At 33.4% G+C, this 23,258-nt stretch overlaps 1 protein-coding gene across 3 annotated transcripts in view; it reads right to left on the reverse strand.

Moving 5' to 3' along the window:
* Positions 1 to 23,258, reverse strand: part of LOC100366823 (brefeldin A-inhibited guanine nucleotide-exchange protein 1-like) — a 70,320-nt gene that overhangs the window by 42,171 nt on the left and 4,891 nt on the right. For all 3 annotated transcript variants that reach the window (XM_085492694.1, XM_085492693.1, XM_085492692.1), the window contains exons 2-7: positions 17,734 to 17,764; positions 10,928 to 11,072; positions 9,536 to 9,682; positions 2,382 to 2,561; positions 1,047 to 1,194; positions 604 to 696 (exon numbers count right to left, since the gene is read on the reverse strand). In XM_085492694.1, the coding sequence (XP_085348820.1) occupies positions 604 to 696; positions 1,047 to 1,194; positions 2,382 to 2,561; positions 9,536 to 9,682; positions 10,928 to 11,072; positions 17,734 to 17,764 (744 nt within the window). The remainder of the gene's footprint in view (positions 1 to 603; positions 697 to 1,046; positions 1,195 to 2,381; positions 2,562 to 9,535; positions 9,683 to 10,927; positions 11,073 to 17,733; positions 17,765 to 23,258) is intronic.

Raw genomic sequence — 23,258 nt, forward strand, 5'->3', positions numbered from 1 at the left:
TCAACAAGTAAAAATTAATGTCAACAAGTAAAAATTAATGTCAACAAGTAAAAATTAATGCCAACAAGTAAAAATTAATGTCAACAAGTAAAAATTAATGCCAACAAGTAAAAATTAATGTCAACAAGTAAAAATTAATGTCAACAAGTAAAAATTAATGTCAACAAGTAAAAATTAATGTCAACAAGTAAAAATTAATGTCAACAAGTAAAAATTAATGTCAACAAGTAAAAATTAATGTCAACAAGTAAAAATTAATGTCAACAAGTAAAAATTAATGTCAACAAGTAAAAATTAATGTCAACAAGTAAAAATTAATGTCAACAAGCATCACTCAATGTAAACAAGATCAACCACTTTCAACACGTAATCATTACTATAAACTAGAACCAACCACTATCAATTAGCATTCAACCACCGTAAATTAACATCATTCAGTATCAACTAGTATTAACAAGTGTAAACTAGTGCCTCCTAGTCTATTCGATATGTTTTCTAAGGTCTATGATATAATATAGTACTCAATCATTGATCTTTTAGAAGTAGGTAAATATTGATCAGTGGGGATTTGGCTGAGAGTTGGTTAATAAGCAATCTGCTCACCATTTTTAGCTACAGAATCCACCAACTCAGTGATTATTGAATTCACAATGTCTTCCACATTTTCTTCATCCGATACTGTGGCTTCTTTTTCTTCTACAGAATAATTAAACATACAACATACTTCATGAAACCATTGTTAAGTATGTAGCCCAAATATAGAACATATATTCATACAAGAATAATTTGGCAAGTTCTACCAACCAATACTATAGTAGGCAGCTCTTAAAATATGACCAATAATTTTGGGCGTTTCAAAGAAGTGATCTTTTATGACAGGCAATAATTCAACCATTTTTTTACAGCAGTATGATCTGAAGTTCAAGGTAAAACCACCACGTTCAACAACTACTATAAAGTTGAAGACAAATGGCCAAGCATTCCAAGATGGTTATAGTATTACGAGTCCAGGAGAAAAAAATTGTTGGTATAAAAGCTATTTTTACCTGAAACATCACCATTCACAGGAGGTTCAGATAGTTCGCTTTCAGGTTGTTCACTAGGTTCACTGTCAGTTTCATCTTTCTGGCTGTCCTCAGTCTGTGACTCTGCACTTTTCATCTCATTTTTCTCCTTCTCCATGGCTTCATGTACCTGTAGATAATAAATAACATTAAAATGTATTAAAAACAGAAATGAACATTAGAATACCCCCACCTGCAAAAGTAGTATGTTTGGCATCATTATGTTTGTTTCCTGTAACATGTCTAGTAATACGTGCACTGAAAACCACATTTAGTGTTCCTAAGTTAACAAATAAATTACTTCAATTGGTAAAATAAGCTTTGCCTATTATTTTACAGGACAAGACTGTATATCAGTATACAATACTGTAAACCATTTAAACCTTTTCACCACCAGACATTCTCAACAAAAATTTGTCTTCACTTTTTTTCTTATATTCTTTAATATTTTCAGTAATGAATCCTAATTTTGGAGCCAACAGACAAAATAAGAGCCACTTTACAGTTTTTACTCAAAAAATTTGGCTATTTTTTTCCCAATTTCCTGAAAGAAAGTGCAGACTATAAACGGCACTATTTTGTGAATTTGTGATGAAAAGAGGGAACTGGGGGTAAAAAGGTTATGGTAGAAGCCTACGGTACTCAAATACCCAGAATTTATTCATTTTCAATAAATTTTACTTCCGGGCAACATAATGATGATATTGACTTAAAAAAAGTTTTGAGAAATTTATAATTGTAATTTACTGGCCATTTTTGCAGTATTATAGTGTTTTTAACATAGGTTCTTCTGACAGATATTATGTCATATCTCAAGTTGTAGGCTGGTGACATAATGAAGGAATAATGAAGGAATAATGTATTGTTATTGGTGACAGGGGTACTTTTTGTTTTCCTAAATTATTTCAAAAATCATTATGTTCTATGAAATTGTTCTAAAATTATTGATTTTTGGAAGATTTTAGGACAAGTTTCTCAAAATCTGTCACTGTAACACACAAAAGAATGCTATTGATAGTGCCATGGAACAATAGCTCCATGATTTTCCATAATAAACCAATGAACATTGTCATGCGATTTATGATCAATTTTCTCAAAAGGACTTTCTACCCTAATTTTCATTGCTGGAATTTTTCACCGTTTCAAGAAGTTATAGCATTTTCGGAACAGAATTTGGCATAAGTCAATGACCTCTATGTCATAGAACCAAATAGAAATTTTTACTGCCAGAAAATTTCCTTATATCATTGACTCACAAAATTCAGGAAAATTTGTCTTGGTAAAATGAAAGTAATTTTACAATATAACGATACTTACAGCTTGCTGTTCCATTCTGGCAAATATAACATTAAGCATCTGAGTGAGGGTGGCTTTAGCCGTTGTCTGGTTGATAAGATTCCTGCTAGCAAGGTAAATATTGTAACAGGTCCTCACAGCTTGTAATAAAGAACCTTCATGTACTTCACATACAGTGGATGTTACTGCTGTCAACAACGCCTGAAAAAAAAACAAAAAAAACATTTATTTTACTATTTCTGAGCTATCATAGAATGTTTATTGTCAAGGTCGCCTGGGAGAAGTACAAATGTAAGAACAAACCAAAATGCCATGTTTATTACAGTTTTACTTGCTGCTGTTCAGAAAAGCCAGATAAAACTATTGGATCACTATGTACCATTTTTTTATCAGAGCAGGAGTCACATACATGTATGTACATGTATGATTTTTTAGCCCAAATACCATTGGTGTCTACAGTAGGAACAGTCTCACTCATATCTCAAAATATTGTTTAGTCTCAGTTACAGAGTGAATATAATCATACTGTAACAGTGTACTATGTAGTTATAAATTGGGCGATAGCAGTCATCATGAATTAATAGAAAATTCTGAAAATTACCTAATTTTTAATGAATTAATGCTTTGACATGAAATCCCATAGAAGTTGTTTGGTCATATTTTTTTCGAACAAATAACCTTGACTGTGTCAAAAACGGAAAAAATTTCGACATAAATAAATTATGTGATCTTTGAAACCAAACATTGTGATAATTTTTGTTCTCCTGTGTTTCTTAGTTTGTATGTTGCATCTGTTAGTAAGTTTTGATCAGTGGCTAGAACCTCAGCATTTTTTTAAATGTCTTTATTTATTTTAACACACAGTGTTACATACACCTGTAAAACCATACTGATACTCAGTTATTATTAAAGAATAGCTGAATATCTTGCCTGTTGATTATTATTAATAATCTAAACCAAAAATAATACAATTTTTTATTCAGCTGTATCCTTACTATGGCACTATTTGATATTCATACTAAGGTTATTTACGCTGCATTCAAACACTTTCTTTTGTCTACATTGGATGCAGAAGTGTTATAGTGTGTGGCAGAACAGAATCCAGTCACTGAACGCATACGCATGCACAGCAGAAACTATTTTTCGTTGCTATTTCAGGCTATAATCTTTTATTGAATTATTACTACAAGCAGGAAAAAATGTATTATAATAATAAAAGGTTATGAGAATACCGCAAAGTATGCACTCAGGCAGTACTGGATCACATCAACCTCCACTACAAATCATGTGCATACTTTGTCTTATTCTGAATAATAATAAGGTTATTATGAGAATACTGAAAAGTATGCACTCAGGCAGTACTGGAATCCATCAACCTCCACTACAAATCATGTGCATACTTTGTCTTATTCTGTATAATAATAAGGTTATTATGAGAATACTGCAAAGTATGCACTCAGGCAGTACAGGAATCCATCAACCTCCACTACAAATCATGTGCATACTTTGTCTTATTCTGTATAATAATAAGGTTATCATGAGAATACTGCAAAGTATGTATTCAGGCAGTACAGGAATCCATCAACCTCCACTACAAATCATGTGCATACCGGTACTTTGTCTTATTCTGTATAATAATAAGGTTATCATGAGAATACTGCAAAGTATGTATTCAGGCAGTACAGGAATCCATCAACCTCCACTACAAATCATGTGCATACTTTGTCTTATTCTGTATAATAAAGAGGTTATCATGAGAATACTGCAAAGTATTCACTCAGGCAGTACTGGAATCCATCAACCTTCACTACAAATCATGTGCATACTTTGTCTTATTCTGTATAATAAAGAGGTTATCATGAGAATACTGCAAAGTATTTACTCAGGCAGTACTGGAATCCATCAACCTCCACTACAAATCATGTGCATACATAAAAAAATGTACTTTGTCGTATTCTGTATATTAATAAGGTTATCATGAGAATACTGCAAAGTATGTATTCAGGCAGTACAGGAATCCATCAACCTCCACAACAAATCATGTGCATACTTTGTCTTAATCTGTATATTAATAATAATAAGATTATCATGAGAATACTGCAAAGTATGCACTCAGGCAGTATGAGGTCGCATTGACCTCTGCTATGCCGTACTGCCCTTGTGCACACTTTAAGATATTCTCATGACAACCTTATATTATCATAAATGACGAAGAAATTCATTTGCTTGGCAAAAAAACTACACACAATGAAACCATACCATACCATGAAATAACGAACCAATCAACATACATGAAAGCTGAAAACAGGAAGTCCTAATTCTGATTACACAGACCAATTAATGAGGTTCGCAGTCATTTTTATTGATAGTGATTCATATATTATTAATATCGACTACATGTATGAACAGTTTTCATTTTTTTTATAAAGACAGATTAAAATTGAATTGCCATGGGAATTTACAGTAGAGAAGCAAATATTCACTGGGTTTAATTTCAGAGGATTATATGTTGCCAGGATATACATGTAGACTAGGCTTCAAATTTACTGGTTTGTGAAGGAAACAATGCTCTCTGTGTTTAAAATCTGAATAATCAAAGGATTTTAATTCAGTGCTTATAATCGGTGAAATAAGCAAAAATAAAACCCAGCAAATAAGTCCTATATAGTAGAATATTTTCAGAAAACCTTTTTTTCATCCTGTTGTGAGCTTCTTTCAGTATTTGGTGACTCTTGAATGCTATAGATTTACAGTCATAAATAATTTTTATTTTCTATGAAGATCAGGTTTTCAAATAGAAAATGGAAGATACAATTAGATGAAAACATCAGTGATAATGGCTTTGCTGAACCCTGCTCTACGTCATTCAAATATATTGTTGCATGTGTTCTTAGATAAATGATATACTGTAAAATGATTAATTTTCACTGGGTTTAAATTTCACTAATTTCGCATTTCAGGCATATTTAGAGGGTTTTAAATTCACGGTTTTATCATTTAGATAATGTGTTCTATGCTAAATTTTACATATTCACTGGGTTTTAATTTAGCTCATTTTCAAGTCAGCGAAATAAACAAAATTAAAACCCAGTGAATAATTAACCCTTTTACAGTAAGTCAATGACATCACAATCAGAATCTCATATCTTTAATGACAAACTACGCCAATAATGCCTTAAACCCTTTGATTGCCATTTAATTTCCAGTCAAAATTTTATAGCAACATTTTGCCGATTTAATGTTTTTTTTAACCAAATAGACTTTTAACCAAATGATTTCCCATTGGCTACAGCTCCTGATTTTGGAAAAAATGAAAACAAAATTATGATGTTCATATTTTGTTAAAGGGGAATAATTTAGAATAATTTAAACTGATTCTGTATTTAGAACTATAATCATTGTAATTTTATAAATTCGCATATGCCATACAGGATATAAAGAGCAAATAATATTTGACATGACACACTAGTAGTGTGCTGTTTTAGATTTCTTTACTTGTTTGCTAAAGTAACCACTACACTGTACAGTTTCAAGCAGTTCTGTGATTGGTCAACGTACAATGATCATTCTGAATGTGATAACAGTTAAGAAATATTCTATTTTTAATTATCCATATTTTTTTTAGAAATCAAATTGTATTTGTTTGGCCACAGAGTCTAAATAATTTTTTCAAAAATTATTAAGAAAATAATATCCATTTAGTCATAAATGTATAAAGAAAATGATCAAAAACGAGCATTATATAGTCTCCATGCATCATCATGTTTAAAAAATATATAAAGTTTGAACATGAACGGTCCTAACATGACGTGGCTTCAAAACTGCATTCATTAAAATCCACCTACATGTGGCCGAGATCTAGTTCTGGAATGGCAAAAATGCTTTGATTTGCCAGCATATAAATGGCCGCCATTCAGCCATCTTGAATGCATTTGTACATGTATGTCTGAAGTTTGAATGTGATCTTCCAGACATGTACATGTACGAGACACTCACATAAGTCCTTGTTTTTAAAACTACATCCATATAGGAACTAAAAATACACAATAATGTACAAAAAGCTTCACAAAGGTGAAGAGTTGATAAACAAGCAGCCTGTTGGCTGAGATAGCTCCGCTGTTAGCAATGCACATGGCAATTAAAGAACAGAAGATATCATTAGAAAATGAACAAATCTGAGAGAGGTCCACATGTAGTACCTATATGTATAATATATCAAAGCAATTGGACTTGCGGTTTTCAACAAGAAGTCGAAAATATCACTTTTTACCAAAAATTACAAAAATATTCATCAAAATTAGAGAATTAAAGATATCATCATGAAATGAACAAATCTGAGAGAGGTCCACATGTAGTACCTATATATGTAATATCAAAGCAATTGGACTTGCGGTTTTCAACAAGAAGTCGAAAATATCACTTTTTACCAAAAATTACAAAAATATTCACTGAAATTAGAGAATTAAAGATATCATTACAAAATGAACAAATCTGAGAGAGGTCCACATGTAGTACCTATATATGTAATATCAAAGCAATTGGACTTGCGGTTTTCAACAAGAGGTCGAAAATATCACTTTTTACCAAAAATTACAAAAATATTCACCAAAATTAGAGAATTGAAGATATCATTACAAAATGAACAAATCTGAGAGAGGTCGACATGTAGTACCTATATATGTAAATATCAAAGCAATTGGACTTGCGGTTTTCAACAAGAAGTCGAAAATATCACTTTTTACCAAAAATTACAAAAATATTCACCAAAATTAGAGAATTAAAGATATCATTACAAAATGAACAAATCTGAGAGAGGTCCACATGTAGTACCTATATATGTAATATCAAAGCAATTGGACTTGCGGTTTTCAACAAGAAGTCGAAAATATCACTTTTTACCAAAAATTACAAAAATATTCACCAAAATTAGAGAATTAAAGATATCATTACAAAATGAACAAATCTGAGAGAGGTCGACATGTAGTACCTATATATGTAAATATCAAAGCAATTGGACTTGCGGTTTTCAACAAGAAGTCGAAAATATCACTTTTTACCAAAAATTACAAAAATATTCACCAAAATTAGAGAATTAAAGATATCATTACAAAATGAACAAATCTGAGAGAGGTCCACATGTAGTACCTATATATGTAATATCAAAGCAATTGCACTTGCGGTTTTCAACAAGAAGTCGAAAATATCACTTTTTACTAAAAATGACAAAAATATTCACCAAAATTAGAGAATTGAAGATATCATCATGAAATGAACAAATCTGAGAGAGGTCTACCCAAGGTACATACATATACACCAAGTATCGAAGCATTCAGGCTTGTAGTTTTCAAGAAGAAGTCGAAAAAGTAAAACATTGACACGGACGACGACGACGACGACGGACGACAACGACGGACAATCACTCATATGATAAGCTCCGCTCGACAAAGTCGACAGCGGAGCTAAAAAAACACTGGCTCCTGTAATAATATAAGGTTATTAACAAAATAGGAAAATTTACATCTGAGTACATGATACAGTGAAAGTATTGTCTGAGACGCACAGTGCTGAAGCATACAATGATACAAAGTCTGGTTATTTTGCCAATAACATTACAACAGATGTTGTGCAGAAAAGTTCAGCTGAATTATTTAGGGTTTGCCGCCATACGCTGTCACTGGTGTATTATAAATTACAAGCAAGCACTCGACTGACATCAATTCATCCAAAGCATTTATTTCACAGTAAATTGGAGCCAGAAAACGAAAGCATACTCGCTCACTTACATTTTCATAAATGCTAGACGACTGTCTGGGTAAATGTACATGTATTTGTGCAGTCACCTTTAAGGCAGTTGAAACCAAATTCAAATTTTGCTTTACTAAGCATTTTACTGCACATGTATGCAATGCATTATGGGGGAGAACCTATTATTCTACATAATGAAAAGCTATTATCGCCCTGGAAACTTACTAAATTATATGTAAATTTATGTATAAGGATTCATTCCAATAGTAATATACGACTTTTTCATCTCAGGTCACCGAGCATAATTATAAGATACCGAAATAATTCCACCACAGAAACCAGTGAGAAAAATTTCCTTGACATTTAAGACTCTTTTATCTTGAAAAATCATTTCGTGGATCCAATTTTTTGGGGGTATACTGATAATATGAATTAACAAATCATAATGATGAAAATGAAATAATTTTGAATTTGACTTTGAACCATCCCAAAAGATTATTGAAAGGTACATGTACATCATAGTAGAGACAGCAAGAGACGTTCAACTTAAAGAGCAGTAGATTTGATACTACAGGAATATTCTTAGTGTTTTAAATCCACTGGTTGATGAAGGAAACAATAAATTCTGCAGTTAACATCGCATATCCACTGAGTTTTATTAATTAATTTTTAATTAATCAAGAAAATAAATTTGTTGTGTTTACATTAATCTACTGATAAGGTCAGAAGGATAATTAATTTTCGCTATTTTCGCTCAAGGAATGATTTGGTTAAAATAAAATCCAGCGATTATACCTTTTTTCCTATATTATACATACAACTCGTCAGAAATCAGTGAAAATAAATTCCACACAAAACACCCAAAAAGTCTTTTCAGCGAAAATTAATTCCAGCTAAAATAAAGTATTTTACAGTAGTTTACAGTAGTAGATGTCTAATAATTTTGAATAATTTTAGAAACACATTCCTTCATGTACCAACGCATGTAATTCGAGAAGTAAACTAATCTCTTCATTCATGTCACAAAAACATTCTGTAAAATACTTTATTTTTACTTATTTTTATTTATATTCGCTATTTTGCTGAAATCAGCAAAAATAAAATCTGGGCAAAATACATTTTTATTTATTTTCGCTATTTTGCTGAAATCAGCGAAAAATAAAATCTGGGCAAAATACATTTTTATTTATTTTCGCTATTTTGCTGAAATCAGCGAAAAATAAAATCTGGGCAAAATACATTTTTTCCTATATATTAAATTCAACTCATCAATAATCAGTGAAAATGAACTTGATACAAAACAGCTTAAGTGCCTCTCAGCCAAAATTAATTCCAGCTAAAATAACATATCTTACAGTACTCTATTACACCTGTACAACAAATCTTAGTACATGTAGTAGGTATCAATAACATGGTACATTTGAACTAACCTTAATAATTTGTAATTGTACACCTTCATCCGTGGATGTACCAACAAAACATCCACATACTGTTTCTATAATTCTGTCAATCACTTTCTTACCAGGAGCGTTCGAGTCCGGGGAGCTCCCAGTCAGGTGGCCATATGCTATCAGTTTCTACAGGAAATAAAAACAGGAATTGCTTACAGTCTTTCCTGCATTATACGTCAATATCATACAGGGAGAAATCTACGATAAGACGCACTGATCTGATCATTTATATCAAAGTTAAAATCTTCAGAGCTCCCGTTTTGATACAGAATACAAGCAATATGTGTTTTATAAAAAGTATATCTAGGAAATCAAACTCCATAACTGTCAAGAGAAGATGACATGACCATGGCTTAAAACTTATTAAGCCTGCATACACCAGTATTTCCAATCTACACTTGGGTACAAAATTGGATCAAATTTCACTGTGAAGGTACTGTCTATGTTAGCAAAAGGTAAAACATTTACTGAAAATCCAAATTATAGTGCATTATGGGACAGTTATGTCAGATTGCTTTCTGATTGGCAGAGTTGTGTTTGATTCAGCCATAACTATCCCACAATACACTATGATTAGTAATTGCGATACATGTGCATGGTCTATGGCTACCAGTCTTGGATTGGATTGTATGTGAACCAAGTTTTGCCATAATCAGTCAATTTAAGCAGATTTAAGCAGAAATATGCAAAAAAATGGCTGCCAGTCAACCATTTTGGATTGGATTGTAACACAAATCAACTTTTGTTGACTTTTTTTGCCCCAGCACAGTTGCAATGTGAATCAAGTTTGAACTTAATTGAATAGTGTAAATTTGAAATATAAGCAGAATTGGGCAAAAATTGCAGATTTTCATCAAACGAAAATGGCTGCCATATTGCGACAAAAATAAACTGCATCTTTGTGAAGTGGTATACTGCCTCTGTACCAAACCTGAATAAACTTTAAATAGTAATTGTATTCTCAAGTTATAAGCAAAAATGAACAACACTATGTTTGAAATACAAAATGGGTGCCAGTTGGCCAATTTATGGCCAACATATAAAATTTAGGTTGTTAGGCTATTTTTGAGTTAAATACGGTTGCCAGTCACTCATTTTGTATCTAAACAGAAAAAAAAATCTTGGGCATACATGTATACTATCCATGTATCAACCATGTACCAAACTTACTTAAATATATGGTCCATGAACTTCTGAGATAATGCGACGAACAGATGATACCCAATCTATAAGACCCCAGACTATGTTCAGTCAGGGGCTAAAACGCAAATCACTGTTAACATCTGACTGTTGCATCTACATGTACATTGTGAAATAAGAAATTGGAGCAAAGAGAAATCGAGTATGAATTCCTTAAAGCAACCAACTTACCTGCAAACAGTCCAATGCCGTGTTGACAATTCTGGCAGATTTGGACTGGCATGCTAACTCAAATGGTAGAAAATAACGATCAGCTTCTATAAAGTTCACTTTACTTTTAGGCAATGGCAGTGCTGAGGAAGATCCTTCCTCAATTCTAGAAATAAGAAATGACATAAAATATTTATTGAAAGAGGCAACATTTATAATAAATAATTCTCTTTGATATTTTATCTTGCTCAGTGTACAATGTTCGCAATTAAGGCAAATCTCTGGGTGCAAGACCTGAAGCTTTACAGTAGGACAGACAAGATTAAGAGCATGCTGGCCCTGCTATCCTGCACCTTGAGTTTGTTGATGACTGTAAAAAAGATAAAAGCTAAAACTGTTCAATATGACAAACATTTATGGCGACAAATTTCTCAGTGGGTCATTAAAACATGACCTCTGTGTGCATTTTACCGTTTTTACTTTGTGTTCATGTACATTTTGTATTTTCTTTTAAGGCCAACAACATTCAAAACAGGGCCAACAAGTCTCCAGCTTGCAGGCCCTGACGGCCAACAACCTTTTAACATTATCGGCAAACACTGATTGTGCATAATATCTATCATAAAAACACAGTTTAGGAAAACGCTAGTATGTGTGCACTTCTATGACTTTATCACCTGATATAAATTGTTCAGCGATGTCATTGGCTAATATTATCCACAAACCAAAGATGAGTCGATAACACAGTTCATGACACCATGATAGCAGGTTTTTTTCTTGAAAAAAACTGCAAAAGGGAGCACTGCAATTCAGCAGAGCCACCAAGTGGGGGAGATAGGGTTCTCTCTACCAGGGTGTAGAGCTGTGATATTTCTAAGTTAAAATGAAGCATTCCATGGCTTCCTTAGGACCAAAATTACTATCAGACAGGTCACAGTTGAAGACTGTGGCCACATGTGATCCCTGGTAAATCAGGATTTTATGGTTGCCAGAGAATCTGCTCCCCAGGGTAAGAGCGCATGGCCATGGCATGAGGGCGCTGCGCCCCTGTTCCCTTGTTTAAAAAAATCTCTGGATAGTATCAACCAGCTACTATAAGTGATGTCACATGACCACCCCCACTGTCAAAATGACAGAGAAATCATGATTCTATGTAAATTATATGCTAATTGTTGCTAATTAAGCATGACGTCACATGCGTAAGTGGACATGTAATTGCAGTTATTGGTTTTCAAAATCGGCATAAATATTACCCACTTTAGAAATATATTTTTCAAAAAGGAAACTTCCAATCATCATTACTGTTCAGTTTATGTCATTTCACCCTGCAAGTAATTGTTACCTAGTCAATTCTCATATCACGGTGATGAAAAAGTTACCATCGCATGATTTGGTTTTGCCTACTTACTGCTTGAGCATGGACTTTTATCGTGCACATACCGACATATTTAGCATAAAATATCAGTTATGAATATTTGAAACTAAATGTCACTACTGTGAATGACATGTACCAAAGTCATAGCTATGAAAAAATGTTTATTTGAATAACATGTGCCAAAAGAAGTCTACCAAATCTTTAAAATCAACTGTACATGTATGTACATGTATATGGTATGGTTAGTATGTATCAAATAAACAGGTCAGGAGAGACAAACAGTGACACTCCAGTTAAAGTTACATGTATTTCGTAAGTGTAACAATTATTTGAGTAACCAACATCATCGAAACAAGACAAAAAACAAATAATAACCTCAAAACATAAGTTTTTTTTATTTTGATTACATCTACATGTTTCCATTTTAATACAAACACTATTTGAATAAAAACAATAGAATCAACTTCAGGCAATTGTTGCTAAATATTTTATTCTCACATGTAAAGCTATCATCGTGCTAACGTGTCTCAATACAAGGCTAGCGTTTAGGTTAACAATTTTTGAGCTGTACTGTATAAGGAGATACTCATCTGACGTATGTATCAAGCTTGACGCCAGCGAGACAGTTGTCTTCCCAGGGCCTAAGGCCTTTAATGCACATTATTACATATGTACTGCAGTTTATTTTGATTCATCCCTGAAATCAAAATCGGTATTTCCACAACCCATATGCAAATGAGGTCTGAGAGCAAGCAAAGTAGTCCCTTCAGGAGTACAGTTTATCGGAATAAACAATATTTAGAAGTACGATATTTTCCCCTTGGGGTACATGAATATACTTGCCGAGTGAAATGAAATTTGAACAACAGTAATGGTACTTTTAGGCAGTCACTTATTTTGGCCCAAACTAATTTGCATATCACCCATGCAATAATGTTTTCGGTATTTTCACGGTCGATATGCAAATGAACATGGTAGTTTCATTGGCTACCGAACTATTTTTATTTTGTAAACACATTTTCGTCTGCTATTTTTATCCAGTTCAAATCGTTCAACAACATTTTTGGCATGTCAGGTGTACATCACATGGAATACTACGATTGGGAGAACTTAATGTATGTTGACCACCTGGAAACTGAGTTTTATAAACCTTGAAGGGCTATCAGAAGATCCACCAGCAGTAAAATCAGCGATTACTATGCAGCCGCAACCATCAGCATCGAGATACCAGGTTTCTGCTGGCGACGTTGCGGCGTTACTCAGTTCCAAATAAAAATTACCAACGCCAAAAGAGCAACATTTTAACCGGTAATCAAGACTCAGTCAATCCACGACCAGCAAGCAACATCACACACGAAGTTGTAGCGTGCAGCTAAGCGACAACCGCTGTCGACGAAAGTCATCCTGTCTGTGGAGTACCACAGTTGCACGGCATGTTTGCCAATGCAAAATTCTGTGGCGGAACTTTTAACTTCAACATAAACTTTGCATCATAGTCATCCAGTTCAAGATCTGGTTCTGCTGTGGTCCCAACTAAACCTCAACGAGTTATTTATTCGGACAGTGACTCAGATTATTTTAATTTCAAACAAACAGTGACACGCGTTCTCCGGGCGCGTTCTACACTGACACGCGCTGCTAGGGCGTAACACTTATATTGGAACATATTAATGGGCAATGGGGGTTCTCCGACCTAAATTCGATCCCGGTTTGCACGTTCTTTCTTTAATACGAAATAATCAAGTATGAAACATATGTAATAATAACAGAACCCCACACCCTCCCCGTGGCTTTCGTTGCGTATGGAAGTTATTTTCACGAGTGATGCGGTGTATCCTGCGACCGTACTTTCACGAGCGAAGCGACATAATCCGGGGAAAGCAATTTACAATAATACTGTATGTAAGACACTTCAATTACGCAAGTTTTCATGAATTTTCTGAGTCAGACTTTCACGAAATTTTGTCTTCTAAAAGTGAAAACGATTCGAAGTATGTTTTACAGATTTATTACATGTACATATGAAACAAGGCACCATCTGTGCCGTTATTTAATTTCAACTTTCTTAGAACTGTCCATGTGATTTATAAACAGTTCCTTTCAAATGGTACAGTACACCACCCCCCCCCCCCCCCCCATTTACATTTCACAGTACACTTTTGAGCGCCAAAGACAACATTTTTCACAAATCAAAACTGGAATTGAAAATTCCAGATTAATTGAAAAATGTTGATAACGAATTTTACCTGATGAGAAATTATGATCATTAGATTGAAAATTAATGAAGAAATTATAAAAAAACACTTAAAAACACGCAAAATGATGCACCAAAATTATATGTTTTTAAAATTTACGGAAATAAATCTTCTAATCACAACCGACAGGCAACAGATGCACATTGCATATCAAATAAAGCCATTAAAAATTCAACGCAATTTACTTTACGCGAGTTTTCAAGATATATGAACAGTGAAACGGAATGCTTAAGCAGACAACATGGGTAATTTTGAGTTAATCTTTTCAATTCTACATGTTAGTATACACTGTATTAAGATTTATCACAAATTTTTCAAGCATGGACACAAAATTTTTTCATTGAATTGTTAAACATATTGTTAGCATTTTAAAGCATCTGTTGTGACCAGATGTTGTTATTTTTGTATTTTTGTATTAAAAGTACACTTCAAACAAAACAATAAGGAAACATTTTGTTCAATACATTGCACAGGAGTTATGATGAAACGCTAACATGGACAACAATGCACCTAAATACTGTAAAATGACTAATTTTCGCTGGGTTTAAATTTCCCTGATTTACCATTTCAGGCAAATTCAGTGGGTTTTAAATTCACGGTTTTATCATTTAGATAATGTGTTCTAAGCTAAATTTTACATATTCACTGGGTTTTAATTTAGCGCATTTTCCAGTCAGCGAAATAAGCAAAATTAAAACCCAGTAAATAATTACACCCCTTTACAGTATTGTGCATGTGTGTAGACAGCATTGTGTTACAATAGGTAACACATGTATCCCTTAACCCTCTAAACACCAACGTCAACTTCAGGCACCAGCCACAAAATAGTCACATTTGTAGTCTGCTTTTTTTCTGTTGAAAATGTTCTCAGCAATTTCAAATTTTTTGATGAAAAACTGGAAACAACGTCAAATTTTAACTGTCTGGTCCAAAATTAAGATCGAATTCAGTGAAAATTACAAAAAATGTGAAAAAAATTACCTCATTTTGAGCGGGAAAAAATTGGCACTCAATACAGGAAGTAGTGAATTGACCATAACAATATTGCTGTTCACTACGAATGTTCCTGTATTGATCATTTCAGTTTATTTCAAGCAAGTTATGAAAACTCCAAATGAGTAAAAAACAATTTACACTACTATAAAAATTACATGACTTTCCCTAAACAGAGAAATTTGTGTAAGTTTGTCTTGCGTGAAATTTTAGCCATTTATACATTTCAATAATTTGTTGCCTACAAGTAATTGCAAAAAAAAAGTCACAAACATAATACATGTAACATGCATTAGTAAAGTTATAGTAATTTGCAGAACGTGTTCAGATTGCTTTTACTGTCAACCACTTTGATATAACTGCACGCACATTCCCCTTTCAGCAAAATTTAGCTCAATGCATTTAACTAAAGTGCTAACAATCCAATCATGAAAATATACTCATTATTAAATTACGATGATAGCTCATTTTGTAAAATATCACCCGATGACCAATGGTTGATTTATGCACACTCCAGATTGCATGGATACTTGATTAGCCCATGCATTAGGAATATAGGTGTATATAATTGTTGTGTTCAGACTATACCAAGGCTATGATTTAAATCGTGTATAAAAAGAAAGATAGCCGCCAGTTTTCAGTATGCAAATGCACTCGAGCATGAAATATCACTTTGGGGTGCTCTGCAAAATCACTTTTTCAAACAATCTTAACGCCCGTGGTGCGTTATTTTCATGTTGCACACAACCATGAATATAACATTAATTTATAAGTTCAGAGTGATGTTAATGTGATTATTGAATACAAGTAATAGGAAAGTATGATTCAAAAAGTCATTTTGACTGCACCAAAATCATGGGTTTATGGTCCGGTCTGAGCGAGTGCAAATGGCACAAGCTGGGTTTGCTTAAGGGGGAATGTTTGGCTGAAAAAGTAGTCCGGCCCTGCACTTAGTGACAATTAATGACAATTAATGAGAAATGTTGAAATAGAGACAACTTGGTCTCAATGAACAATAATAGTAATAGTTATAAAAGTTATATGCGCTGATGCTACACGAAAGACTGCCTTTTATCTCTCTATACTTATATTACGGAAACATTCCAATAACTTCCATAGAGTATGTACCCAAAGAAAGACATTCACGGTTTAATACAAGGCTTATAAACTTGCTCGATTCTTATTTTTCCAGACTATAGAGGTGAACTAGGTTCTGAGAGGCCAGACTGTAAATTAAGTTACGAGAAGGGAAAATGAGATAGTTTTCACCATATTGTTGTTGAAAAACAACAAAGCTGTGGGTACTGGCCTAGATTAGTTTATTGGCAGATGTGATGGGCCTGGTTGACATTGGGTGGTCATGATAACATGGTAACAGTGGGGTTAGTTCAAGGGACCAGTTGTCTGACAAAAAATATGTCCCTGAGAGTAAGTCAAGTATACTTCTCGAATTTAATATATGAAGTTCCCAACAATAGATGATTTTCCGTACAATTGCGAGATCTTGCGGGATGCATGAAAGACGCGCGTCGAACGTCTGCCGCAAAAATCAAACGATTTGATTTTGAACTAGAATTTCTTTATTTCGTAGCTTACATTGGCCGGCCGAACTTCAACAGAGGAATATTGCTTCCGAATACCCTTACTTAATCGAAATTGCCTATCATCAAATGTGGACAGCACATTATTAAGCATGAAAATGTCCCCGAAATACTTTCGCGTTTGTCGAATCACACGCGATGTTTGACGCGACTACGACGCTATGACCTTTGTTTGTCCTGTTTTTACGTTTGATTTCACGCATAACGCGTGATTCTCGCAGTGAGCAAAAAATGGTCTATTGAAGTACAAATATGTCTTGATATAAATGAATTGCTATAATTTCACACAAAAAAATGTTCTCTGAAATATATCCGTGTAGTGAATATAAAAAGAAATGTATGCGTGTCAATGTTCAAGACGTTTTTGAAACGTACGAGTCGCGCAACAGGGTATGCCTGTACCACACAGTCATATCACAAAGTCTTAAAAACGAATCCGCTTTAACCTGTGCTTAGCGTTTCTTAGCCGTTCACACACATTTTTTTAAAACAGGTTAACGTTTTTGACTTCTTAGCCTGTGCTAAAGAGCTGTGGGAGAACGCAAATAATGATTTCACACATACTTTATTAACCCACCAGAGTAACCAAAAATTATCACTTACTGTTGTGTTTCGGTTGCTTTCTTGATTTCATCTGCAAAAAAAAAAAAAAAAAAAAAAGAAATTAAACAGTGACAAGATTGCTGCAGAAAAGGAAGGACATGACCAAGAAAATGTTTCACACAAATTTAGCACACTGTCCAAGACTGAACAAATCAGGTCCCTGACCTAGTTTTTAATCAGAAAATATACACCAGACACAAAAAAAAACTATTTTAAGTACATTTGTACCAGGGGTATATTGAAGCTCAGCTAAAAATAAAATAAACATAACATTATTTTTATTAGGTTTATACGATTACATTTTATCGAAGCTGAACTACTGCTCCTCCCACCTATTAACATGTGGTAACATGATTAAAATAGTTACATGTATCTTATAAATTTACTAAAGATCATTGATGGACCTCATGATTATACAACTCAAGAGTCTGGTTTGCATCTCGGACTAATCTAACAACATGTAATGGAAAATGCCTCACATCACTTACTGTAAAGGCATTAATTATTCACTAGTTTTTAAATTCCCTGTTTTCGTTGATAAGTGAAATTCGCTGAAATGAGTGAAGTTGCTCAAAACATCAAAATAGTGAAAATGGATTATTTTTCAGTATTGATTTTGTAATACTTCTTTTTCAATCATCAAACAAAGACTTTATTCAGTGACACCCTAAATATTGAAAACTCGGCCACAACCAGTTCCCTCCTTTCATAACAAATTCACAAAATAGTCCCATTCATATTCTGCACTTTCCTTCAGAAGATTGGGACAAAACTAGCCAAATTTGTTGAGTAAAAACTGAAAATTGAATCAAAATTTATCTGTTGACTAAAAAATTAGGGTTCATTTCCAGAAATATTGCAGAATATAACAAAAAAGTGCAGAAAAATTTGGGCGAAAAAGTTAATAACAGGACACATACATGTATTACTTGACATGTCAAGAGTTACAATCAAAATCTTACCCACAGTACAACTATACTTCATAAATTTTTATTATTATTTAAATTCTTATTAAAAATATTTTTCTGTAGGAAGCATAAAGTGAAAAGGTGGCACGATGTGTAACAGTATACATCGTAATCAAGGTTTAATTGTTTGATCTGTAACAGCAAACTAAACTATAAATTACTACAGTTACACATATGTCTGTACATGCATGTTTTTAATCCAGCTGAAATGCAACGCTACCAGTGTTAATACAACAGCACAACAATGACCATACCTACATGTACTCACAGTATCTACAAACTATTGGCATCTGAGGGGCTAAGGTGCTGCTGGACCTGACAAAATCAATGACAGATGGACTGCAAAATAGGCTATACCACTTAATCTACAACATCTAGTTTTAATGCAATGCTGCCCACATGAACTCAACTCCATACATTATGGAAAGCATATGGTGGTATGGAGTATTTGTTACACCACAAGATGAAAACTGAAAATCTAAATTTCAAATAGCACATTGGTATACATGTGTAGGTAAAGTAGACATTGAATAGAGAGATCTTAGCTTCAATTTTAACCATAGTACATGTATGAGACTATAACATTGAACAAGCAGGAGATACTGTAAACTGATTAATTTGTTTCTGAAAGCCTGTGGTGTAGGACCCCAGAAAAATGTTCATTGTTACAAAATTGTCATTTTACTAACTTTTGTTTCTCTCAGAATTAAAGCAGTAACAATATACACTGAAGTACATTTGTATATGAACATTTACTCTTTAACAGGGGGTGCTGATGTTAATTGCAATAGCCAGAGGGATGACCTATGGATAACTGACAATACCTATGTACGGTATACCTATAATACATGTACATGTATGTAGACTAAGACGGAATCCAAAAAAACAAAAACAGCCACCTGGCTGAACGTTGTTGCTGTGTTATATTGGTGCTGTGATTGTTAATGAGGATTTCTTCAAGTTTATTAATAGTAGGTGGATGAGTAACCTGAAGTAGAAATTAGCTGAGTTTAATCGTTGTTTATGAATTTATAATGAATTGTAAAGTTTACAGAGTGTATTTACATGTCATGCTGACAGCTTTGATATATGTATATATGCAAGTTTCATGTAAACATAGCCAGTAATATCTTATCAACATTTTTTATTTGGAATTTCACACATTTTAACCTTGCAGCAAAAATTGCAAAAACAAAATGCTTTGTGAAATTTGCTTCAGTCCAATTAGAGTTCTACCCAAGAGTTTATTGGAGCCTAACTCGGAACAAGTTGAATGCGTTTACACGGTCATTTTGGCTCAATCAGTTGGCCTCCAATAAAATGCGTGCATTGAGATACACGAGGCAAATTAGTACCTGTCCGTGATATAATATAGTCAGGAAAACTGAGTACGATAGAGATCAGTGAAAGAAAAAATATGTAAAATAAATAAAGTAAAACCACAGTCCTACGAGAGGGATTGTGGTAAAACCAAACAAATTTGGTGTTTGAGGGTAAACAGACAAAAAAAAAAGTACTTGGTACATGTAGATAGACAATGTTTTCACTTTTCCACATGCAAGAACGTGTTTTTTTTGCCTGAAAATGTGATAACTGAGAACAAATGTTTTTGCAACAGATTTCCTTTAAATACATTCAGCACACTTATGCTGGAAAGAAAAAATATGATATCAAAATATACAACATTGGAGAAATGACCATAGCTAATTTGCATAAAAATACATAATTTTAGGCTCATTTGGAGAAAATAAATTAAGTTGAATACTTTATCACCATATATTACCTCCAACTGACAGAATACATGACTGTATGTAGATTTATGTAAATGCAGTAATTAGATATTCAAGCAATACATGTAAATATCTATGATCAGGTACAATCATGGCAACAATAGACAGTACATGTAGGTAAACATTGAAATAAGAAAAATACCTTTTAATAAATTTGAATTAAACTATGCAATGCTGTAAAAGCCATCAATTGGGGGAAGTAATACATTCATCCACTTCATTGTAAATTTAATGTAAAACATAATATTCGGTCGCTATATGGAGTACAATACATAAGAAGACTACACGAAGGATATCACAAATTACTATGGTAATTTTTTGAAAGCATATACACAGAAGCTGCCATACAAATTCAATTTAGCGTAGATGTCCAGTTTTTACTGACATTTGCACTGTTTATGGCGGTTATTCGATAATGGTGTAGAACAATACTTCTCAGACTAAAAACACTGCAACAGTCTTGAATCAGCTTTCAGAAAGTTACATGTATGAAGCAAATAATTAATTGGTGGTAGTCGCCTTTGTGGCTACGTCCAGTGTGTGAAAATATACCATGTACCTACATACATGTGTTGCTATCAATATTAGAATAAACGAGTCATTGTTAATGACACAGTCCCTGTCCAAAATTTTGTGATCTGACATATCAATTTGATGCTGATGAAGCCATTGAGATTAGATTAAAACCATTAATAGGAGATCTGGATTTGTAAAAAAGTATGATTTAGTGCTTTTACACAAGAATTAGACATTGGGCAGTCATATTGAATCAAATTGCAAAAATAATGTTCATGTTGACGTATCTATTGGTATACTGTCTTTGTACAAAATTTAAACAGAAATGTTTATTGCAATTCAGGAGAAAGTAGGCATGAGTATCATGAAAAACAAAATGGCCACCAGTCAGCCATATTACATGTAGTTTGAATCACAGAAAAAATACGACATGCAACTATAACCCAATATGTATGATCATCATACCAACTTTGATCCAAATTGGATTAGTCATCTCTGAGAAACAGCTCCAGACATGTAAAAATGATGATTTATAGTGCTTTTACATAAAAATTGGGTGTCAGCCAGCCATATTGAATTGAATCACAAAAATAATGTTGGTGCAGATGTATATCTTGGCATACTACCTTCGTACAAAATTTAAACAGAAATGTTCATTGCATTCAAGAGAAAGTAGCATGGGCATTATGAAAAACAAAATGGCCACGAGTCGGCCATATTTGTTCGAATCACGAAAAAAATATGATGTGCACCTATAACCCAATATGTATGATCAACATATCAACTTTGATCTAAATTGGCCCAGTCATCTGAGAAACTGCTGCGAACACGTTTAGGTATCAGAAATAGCAAATTTTACATCCAAAATGGCCACAAGTCGGCCATTTTTGCTCTAATAATAAAGTAACTTGACACGCATATGTAAGACATTATGTATTGTCTTCATGTAAAGTTTGAATGAAATCAGTCAATGGGTGTCTGAGATATAGCTCCGGACGTACGGCAGAGACTAAACAAATAATTAATTGGTGGTGGTCGCCTTTGTGGCTGCGTCCAGTGTGTGTAAATAAACCATGTACCAACATACATATGTGTTGCTATCAATATTAGAATAAACAAATAATATAAGGACATCCACTACTTTTTAGATTATAAATTTATGATCAATTATGCATCCCCTATGCAAATGGAAACAAAGGCTTAAATAAACAATTTTCAAACATTTTCTGGCACTGTAAAACATTACCCTCTTCTGGTGAAACCGAATTACTGGTAAACTTTTGCCTTTTTGATAAAATTTTCCCTCCAGAATTAGCACAATTTACTGTAAATCATGCTTAAATAGCTACATGTCATTTTAGCGAATTTGACTCAATGCATAAATTAACTGAATCTTAATTTAGCTAAAGTGTCAACAATCTCATTGTGAGAATATACTTTATTTTAAATTAGTGAAATCTTGAATTAGTGAAATTACAGATTAGCTAAATTATCTAAAATAACATGCTAGCTAAAAAGACATGTTTTACAATAGATTATTTTTCCGGAATTTTTGGGGTGATTTTTGGAACAGATGGATATGATTTCACATTCACTACATGTCTTTAACAAAAAAAAATGGGAAAAGGTGCCAAACGTTGACGTTGGTATTTAAATGATGAAAGTGGATGTATGTGAGTGACATCAGGGATGATCATGTGACATCAGGGATGATCATGTGACCAACAAACAATGTAACAAGCTGATACAAACAAATAATTTGATCAAACACTAAAATATCAAAATAAACAACAGAAACATCAAATAATTGGACTAAAGAGAATCACTTTTATTTTAAAATTATGAATTATGAGCCTGTTTTGTTTGACAGTAAAGGCAAATGTCAAATTGACAGATATTTTCATGTGACAGTACCGACTAACACAGCAACAGGTGTGACTACCACTTACAATATTATACACAGCAGTGCACATACTATATGTGTATAGTTAGATTCTCAGACACAATTTAATCTAATGAATAAAGTGTTACAGTTGGCAGGTTAGTATGGACCCCCTAAGCTGGAATACATTATAAGTACGTATCGACCTGCATGGGGGAGATATCATGTTCCCTGCAAACATACATGTAGTCCTGAACTGCAGGGCTGCATTACACCATAATACATGAACATATATGTACACAGTCAGTGTAATACTAATAGCACAATATGTGTATTTATATGTAAGCAAAGCAGCGGTATACATGTATG

The sequence above is a fragment of the Saccoglossus kowalevskii genome, chromosome 18, assembly GCF_978046115.1.
Source record: "Saccoglossus kowalevskii chromosome 18, keSacKowa6.1, whole genome shotgun sequence".
Taxonomy (NCBI): Eukaryota; Metazoa; Hemichordata; class Enteropneusta; family Harrimaniidae; genus Saccoglossus; species Saccoglossus kowalevskii.